General features: G+C 43.9%; 1 protein-coding gene across 1 annotated transcript in view; it reads left to right on the top strand.

The window, feature by feature from the left end:
* Acaa2 (acetyl-CoA acyltransferase 2) overlaps positions 1 to 8549 on the top strand; it is a 26247-nt gene extending 17698 nt beyond the window's left edge. Inside the window, exons 8-10 of the mRNA XM_028776755.1 lie at positions 3637 to 3707; positions 6470 to 6624; positions 8191 to 8549. Of these exons, the coding sequence (XP_028632588.1) occupies positions 3637 to 3707; positions 6470 to 6624; positions 8191 to 8275 (311 nt within the window). The 3' untranslated portion in view covers positions 8276 to 8549. The remainder of the gene's footprint in view (positions 1 to 3636; positions 3708 to 6469; positions 6625 to 8190) is intronic.

The raw sequence follows: 8549 nt of genomic DNA, 5'->3' as shown, positions 1-8549 counted from the left end.
GGCAAGAAGAAAGAGAGAAAACAAAGCACTCCAAGCACGTTATACTAAATACTCATAGATACTAAGAACTTCAGGCAATGCAATTTTTTTAATTTTTATTTGCTCTGTGTGTGTGTGTGTGTTCGTGCATGCTTGAGCACCCATGTGCAGTTGTGCTCAGTGTGGGTGTGGGTGTGCACACAAACACATATGCATACACACACACATCACAGCATGTATGTCAAGGTCAGAAGACAGCTTTTGAACATCTGTTCTCTCATCCCACCCTGTGGAGTCTGGAGATCCAGCTGAAGTTACCAGGCTTGGCAGCACCTCCATCACTGACCTCAGTGATGAGAAATTTAGTATTTTCTATCAGCCGTCTATAAGGAAACAAGAAGCCAATCATCTGCTGGTTGCAGACATAAGACTCCGTGGCTTTGCTCCATCCCACCAGTGACTCTAGGTCCTAAGCAAACGCCTGCCTTAGGGTATGGAGTTGAGATTCTTGACAGAAGCAGAGAGCTTTCCGTGAGCCTGACCGTTCTGACTACTTGATTTGGTTTTAAGATAGCTATCAAGATGGAAGGAGGACAGTGTGTCAGAGCCGCAGGTCCTGTTCAGAAGATTCTGTGACTGCTGCCTGGGGGATTGAGGCAACTCCTGGCCGAGCACAGCCAAGTCCTTCGGAGAAGCTTCCTTCCCTCTAGGAAGAAATTCTAAGAAACAAGCCTGGAATGTTCAGACCTTTTTATCTTTTATTGTATCTGTCAGCAACTGCAGACTATTTAGATACTGCTGAAAGACCTAGTTTTTTTTTTTTCTGTTTTTGTTTGATTTTTGCCTTTTGGGTTTGTTGTTATTGTTGTTGTTGACTTAAAAGCTACATATGATCAGCAAAAGAAGGTTTTGCCTTGGAAATAGAAGGTAACCCAAAAACTGGAACCTCTGTGGGTTGAAATGGCATTCATCATGTCACATCCTGGTCACAGCACTGTTCTCACCAAGTGCTCCTCAGAACTCACGCACCACCTCTGGGGACTGTTTCAGTCAGTATGTCTGTAACCTGAGGTTTTCGTTTTGGTTTCTGATTCCTTAGATACTTTGATGAGCTACCAAGTTCTATGGTTTAAATCAGAAGGTTTTTTGTAGTCGTTTTCCAGTTTAACTTCATTTAGTAGGTAGATTAGCACTTAGAAGTCAGGTGAACAAAGAAAATGTTTTTCTTGCTACAAATCCCAGGCCTGACTGCTTGAGTGAGTGCCACTATCCACCCATCCATGCCAAGCACCTGGGATCAGGTGCCTGAGTCACTTGTGCCTCCTTCAAGCTTGTCCGTCCTATAGTGTGGGATCTGGGTGATACAGGGAGAGCCGTTGTTGAGCTGTTCGTGGGGCTGGCTTGGCAGTCTGGTCTGTGAGGACAGCAGGTCCTCGGTTCTGTACATGTTGTCATTCACAACCTTGCAGAGTAGCTTTAACCAGAAAAAAAGAGGAACCAGGACTTGGAAGGACTAGTAACATCTCAAGGACACACAAAGCTGTGGGAACACCCTGCTCACTGCTCATGGAGTTTGTGGGAAGGAGGGGCAGAGGTGGATGGGTGACATTTGGAAGGGTATTGAGCTGAATGGAAAGACTCTAGCTTTAACTTTATTTGACTTCATTTTCATAAATGGTTTTAATATTTAAAAAGACAAAGGTCAGGTCAAGAGCCTTCATCTACTCATCCATCCCTTTAGCTCTCACAGAATGTCTTTATTAACTCTGAAACTCAAAGACTCACAAAAAGTCTTACAGCTTTCAAGGGTTAAAAGTCAGAAATAAGATCATCTGTTTAAGAATACTAAACCTTCCTGGGCCTTAGTAAATAAACAGAGTATCTGGAAGAGTACTTTCTCCAGAGGGGTCCAGCAAAGACCTGGTTATGTCCTAGAGAATGCACAGATTACGAGTTAACCTGAGCACATTAAGGCACACCAGCTGGTGTTCTTGAAGATGAGGAAGTGGATCCTCTCAACACCCTCAGCTCCGAAGGGCGTTTCAGCTCTTTTATCTTTATAAGCTAATGATCCTGGTATCTCATTCTAGTGGTGAAAGCCTTAGAGATCACATACTGCACACAGCACAGACACCTCACACACTGCACACACCATGCCAGTAATGGACGCTTTACTATTTACACCTGTGTTAGTTACCGCTCCTAGCCCAGTTCAACTGAGTCCCATTCTGAAACCATGGGAGCCAGGTCTCGACTGTGTGCTTCAGCCCGTGTCTTCCAGAAGCCACCAGGAAGGCCCATCAAGCCTTGTCTGCAATACTCAGTGGCTTTCCAGCTCAGAACAGAGCTCCAGGTCTTCCTACAGGCTCCAAAAAACAAACAAAACCAGTTCCAAAGGCCTGAGAAGCACGTGGTCAGATGTGTTTATCACAGGAACAGCTCCAGCCAACTCTGTATCATTACTTAATTGTCTCGTTGCTATGACAGGAACCTGACTTAGTGCTATTAAGGAATACTCAAAGGAAAAAGGCTTCATTTTTGACTCTCTGTCCAAGTCCTTCATAAAGGCAGAGACTTGAAGCCGCTGGCACACGATGTCTGCTAGTTCTCGTTCTGTCTTTCATGCTAAGACACCAGTGTGTTGAATCGTGTCACCTACAGTTAAGGCAGGTTTTCCCACCCCAGTTACCCTGATCTAAATAATCTTTCATGGCCACACCTATGAGAGGTTTGTATCCTAGGTGATCGTAGATGCCATTGAGTGCCAATCAGTATTGACCATAGTTCTACCCATTCTGTCTTCATGTCTTTGGGCACATAGAGGAGCTGGAATTAGAGTCTGTTAAGTCAGAAGCTATTCGGAACTGCATTGTAAACTGAAGGTCACACTCAGTAAGCAGACTGGCCACTTGACCTCAAAGCAGAGGTTTTCTGACTAGTTTTTACACTTTCTTGCTCCAAGGATAAGTAGAGAAGGAAATGGATAGCCAGACAACTTACCTTTTAGGAAAAGCATTGATTCGCTAAAACTTACAAAAATATCAACCTGTTGCTGCTAGTCAGCAGTTCGGGGAGCCAGTGCTTCTTTCAGAGGCCTGGGTAGGTCAGTTTGCATTTCTTGACCTCTGGGCGGTGTTGTCCCGCCTACTGTCAGAGTTAGAAATGGCTCTTCCCTCTGACACCTTTCCAACAAGTGCCCTGAGCCTTGCTGTCTTACAGCCTCCGTGTCCCCTGCCTGTTATCCAAATGGGCTGAGGCTCCAGGTCAATGGCTATAATTTCCACGTTAGAACACCTGGTCTGCCTGGTTACTTGAGACCAAGTATCATCTATAATGACTATAAATCCTGCATATGGCCCCTTTGGCAGCTCAAAGTCCGAAAACCAGATTGACTGCCTCATGCGGGTCTCTCACCCACAATCCACTGCAGTCAGCTTCTCACCTTTGTCCGCTTTTCTGATATGGGATCATTTCTTCCTTGTATAGTATAGAAGGAGTTTTGTTCTGTGAGGTATGCTCTAACTGTATAAACAGGCTGATATCATGGTCCATCTGCTTCAGCCTCCTGAGGGCTAGGATTACAGGTATGCTCCACACGCCTGGCTCAAGATACCGAGAAGACATACATTTCTATCTAATGCCTTTATTCTTATGTAGGTCCAGTCCCTGCTATCAATGGAGCATTGAAGAAAGCTGGGCTGAGCCTTAAGGACATGGATTTGATCGATGTAAGTGTTTTCTCTTCACAGTATGAAACAACCTGCTTTTGTAGCACAAATGGTATCTGGTAGCTCTGCCCACTTTAGTACTGTTAATTCTTCCACAGTCTTCACCCACATACGTATTGACTAAGCATGTTGTTGGTGTGTTCTCCCACTCTATTCAAGAATTTTACCTATTTTTTGTTATCTGTGTGTGCACACACATGCCACTGTGCACATGTGTGCATGCATGTAGGTTGATCTTGGGCATCTTCCTCTGTCTCTTTCTACTTTATTTTTTGAGGCAAGGACACTCATTGAACCCTCACCGATTTGGATAAACTGGTCAGCAAGCCTCAGGGATGCTCCTGTGTCTACCTCCCCAGCACCCAGCTTTTTTACAGGGCGTGTGGAGAGCTAAATACTGTTCCTAAGCCTGCACAGGGTCAACTGAGCCGTCTCCCCAGCCCCACCTCCCTTACCTCTGAGTGAGTCAAGCACTCTGATTTCTCCTGCTGAAGTCCTGGAGACATCTTAGAACTTCATAGGATATGGTCACAGTTTAGACATTAATCTGCCTGTGGTGCTGAGTGTTGTAGTGGGAAATAAGTAACCTTCACCCTGTTGTAAAGATTAAAGTGTAAAAATGTAGACAAAATAAATTACCTAATAGAAAAGCATTAATACATAATGCCAAATCTAGACATTGCTTACCCTTCCTCCCAAACTCAGGGCTCCTCAAATTTTTATTTGACTTCTCCACCATAGATATGGCTTGACTTAGGATCCCCCTGCCTTAATTTTAAACACTGGGAATTTAAATTTATTGGTACAGTGATTGTGTGTGTGTGTGTGTGTGTGTGTGTGCATGTGCTCAATATAAATGTTAAATACATGATCCATACTGAACTACAGCCCTGCCCCAAGAGTACCAGTAAAATGGTAATAGCAGAACAAAGACCTTAGCATTCAGCATAATTAAAAGAAGGGATCAGGCTTAATCTCAGCACTGGAGAGGCTGAGACAGGTGGATCTCTGTGAGTTCCAGGTCAGCCTAGTCTACACAGTGAAACCACCTCAAAGACAAACACAAACAAATAAAACACCAAATTAATAGTAATTATCAAGAGAGCAATGAAGGGATCCTTGATGATGGACAATAGATGTTTCATTCTTTGGGAATATTTGAGAATTGGAAGTAATTACACTTGGGCTATTTAGCATTAAGAAGCAAAATAATGATGGAATCTCAGATAGAGGACTAAGACATATGTATGGCTTTTTCTGTGATAACCCCTCACCCAAGAAACCAGGTTTTAGGAAAGATAAATGTTTCTTCCATCCTCAGTTACTTTCAACTCTAAGCCTCAAGAGGTCTGTCAGTTATCACTTTTTATCAGCAAGCTTCCACTAAGTTTCTGACTTCACACTTAGCCACCGTGCTAGAGCATCCTGCTGTGCACCTTGGGCTCATCCCTGGATTTATAAATAATCAGAACAGAGCCCGTCCCCGAATTTCCTGAGCTTTGGAAGTCTGCTTTCAGGGCAGAGTCCGGATCCCAGCGTAGCTCCTTGAGAGTCACTAGATCCCAAAACAGAAAAAATAATGTTGATCTAAGGTGGGTCAGACTCCATCTTGGGAGAGCACAAAAACCTAATAGGGAAGAAAATGAGACTGATTTGATCCCAACGCTGTGACCGTTGCCTCCTTTGCAGTGTGCCTTATAGAATTCCTGAGCAGAGACCCTGATAAAACGCTATGCTGTGAACTCATTTCAGCTGTTCTCCCAGGCAACCAGCAGTGTGAGCGGTGTGAACAATACTGAATTCCTCCTGCACCTTAGGCTGTGGCATGGATCCTTGTCTACCAGTGTCTTCCTGCAAGGAGGGCTCTCTTAGCACCAGATAATAGTAGCCACTTAGCTGTACTTGCTGTGTGTCAGGAAATACACAGAGACCATGACTTTATTTAACCTGGAAAATGACTTGAACTTTGTTGTGGAATTTCAAGTGTAAAGGGGGTATAAAATACACACACACACACACACACACACACACACACACACACACACTCTAATAAATGATCCAGCAGCTCTAAACTCTCTGGGCTGTCCACGGTATCTACGCCCTCTAGAGTGTACCTGTTTATAAGAGTATTGCAGTTAGGTTTTCTTTAAGGAATGCATTTGATCTGAAGTATCACCTAGTAAATAGACAACTCTTTTTTTAAGAAGTACACTTTGCTTATAAAGCCCAGGCTGTCTCACTGTCTCAGTTCACAAGAATTAGAGGTGTGTGCCACTAACCACACAGCTCTGTCCATTTCTATACCTAAGATGGTTTTCAAAAGGGACATAATTCTATATAACTTTAAGCATGATTATGTTGACACACACACACGCGCACACACACACACACCCCTCTGAGGATCTACAGTCTTTTTTTTTTTTTTAAGATTTATTTATTTTATGTATGTGAGTACACTGTAGCTGTCTTCAGACACACCAGAAGAGGGCATCAGATCTCATTACAGATGGTTGTGAGCCACCATGTGGTTGCTGGGAATTGAACTCAGGACCTCTGGAAGAGCAGTCGGTGCTCTTAACCACTGCGCCATCTCTCCAGCCCGATCTACAGTCTTTGTATGGAGTGATTGAAGATAAATTCAAATAGCATCATGCGCTAATTCAAATAGGAAGAGATAGGAAATGGCCGTCAACATAACTAGATCTTTTCATTACAAACTAGCTTGTAAGTAACGATCCTGTGGGTTCTAACTCTGTTCTAAGGTGAACGAAGCTTTTGCTCCTCAGTTCTTGGCTGTTCAGAAGGGCTTGGATCTTGATCCCAGTAAAACCAATGTGAGTGGAGGCGCCATTGCCCTGGGTCACCCGCTGGGAGGCTCTGGATCCAGAATCACTGCACACCTGGTTCACGAGTTAAGGTACTGGCTAGAAATCACTGTATTTTTAAATGTGCCACTTTTGGGAGGTATTTATTTCTTTAAATTATTTTATGTGTATGAGTGTTTTGCCTGCATGTATGTATGTGCATCATGTGTGTGATTGGTGCTGTACAGTGTGGAAGAGGACTGGAGTTACAGATGGTTACGTGCTGTCATGTGGATGCTGGAGATTAAACCCAGGTTCTCTGGAAGAGCAGCCAGTGGTCTTAACCACTGAACCACCTCTCCAGGTCCCAGACTTGGCATTCTTTTAAATAACACTACGTGAGTTCAGGTTTTCTCAGCACAATCGCGTGTTTTTCCTTCTTCATATTCCTGCACTGGTTCTGATACAAGAGACTCTGCAGTCAGCATCGCAGATGAGCTGGTCGGTTTGCAGGTGGCCCTGCATTTCAGAGTTTGCTGTGTGTACTGTACAAGCACTCAGTGCATGCTAGAGGAAGCCATGTGCATTGGGCCACCTTGGTGCTGGTGACCAGCAGTGAGGCCCCACTTCTGTGGTTCTGCATTTCAGTGTCTACAGCAGTAGTAAGATAAACTTAGTTAATAAATCAAAATACTGAGAAGGTGCAGATAGAGATGCCATTGTTTAAGAAACCTGAGCAAACTGTCAATCTCTACAAGCTGAATTTTTAACTTCACTACGACCTGGGTGTTTGGTACTCTCCAGTTTGGGTAGAAAAGCTCTTGGCTTTGTACGTTTGGGACTATTTAGTTCTGTTAGGAGTTGAAAGCAAATGAACTGTGTGAAACTACAACTTCACTTCAGCCTGTTAGGCAGAGCCAGGGCTCCTGTCACCGAGCAACCATTGGATGGCAGTGACTAACATGAAAAATGATGTTCAGATAATTCTCAAGGTCATAGGTCAAGGGGGGGACGAAAGCAGATGGGCTAATTCTTATGAATGGAACATGATCCCTTTCTTAATTACCTGCTCCTTCAGCAAACTACGGTCGTTATGTTCACTCTAAAGTGACACTGGAGTCTGAAATCATGCTTCCTCCTCTCCCTTCACCCTCCCCCATCTCACCACCTCATTGATGTAAAGGACCTGCCCTGGCTGCTGCTTCTCAGCAGTGTTTTCCTTCCTCCATCCCCAGCGCCCCCTACTGTCTCCCTCGTGTATTACTTTGTCATTTTTCAGTAGGCATATTCTGCTTTCTGAGTTCTTTCATCTCTTGTCACCAGAGACCAAAATTATGGATTGGGGAAGGGACTTGGATGATGATCTAGTTAAGAATGCTAATACTGTTTAATTAATTAATCTAAATCTTTTTATATAGTGGGTCTTGTTACAATTATATATATACATATACATATATACATACATACATATTATTGTGGGTGTGTCAGTGTGTGCATATGGTAGGGGTATGCACATGCATGTGTGTGGAGGTCAGAAGACAACTTGCAGGGAAATGGTTCTCTTCTTCTACCACATGGGTTCTAGGGATTGAACTTAAGTCATTGGGCTTGGTGGAAAGTTATTTTACCTGCTGAGCCATTATACTGGCTCCAGTAACAGCTTTTTTATTCTTTCTCAGGCGTCGAGGTGGCAAATATGCGGTGGGATCTGCTTGCATTGGAGGTGGCCAAGGCATCGCCCTGATCATCCAGAACACAGCCTGAAGGGATCCCAGGCACACTGCCCACTCTTACTTGGCCAGACCGTGGAACAGGTGACCTTCAAGTCAGCACTGCTGAGACAGGGATTGCATTTGACCAAGCCTTGATGAGGCAAACACATTAGGGTTTATCCACTTCCTACCTGCCTAACATGATGTGTTAGAATAAAAAGACCTACTGTCAGAGGCCTTAAGAGAAATGCTATCTTTGTCAATAGCCACCACTGAATGCCTTCCATGGTGTAATTACAAACTGAATAAATGTTGCCTTAACTCCA

The sequence above is a fragment of the Grammomys surdaster genome, unplaced genomic scaffold (assembly GCF_004785775.1).
Source record: "Grammomys surdaster isolate TR1022 unplaced genomic scaffold, NIH_TR_1.0 272, whole genome shotgun sequence".
NCBI classification, from domain to species: Eukaryota; Metazoa; Chordata; class Mammalia; order Rodentia; family Muridae; genus Grammomys; species Grammomys surdaster.
This window is presented reverse-complemented; position numbering and strand designations above follow the sequence as displayed.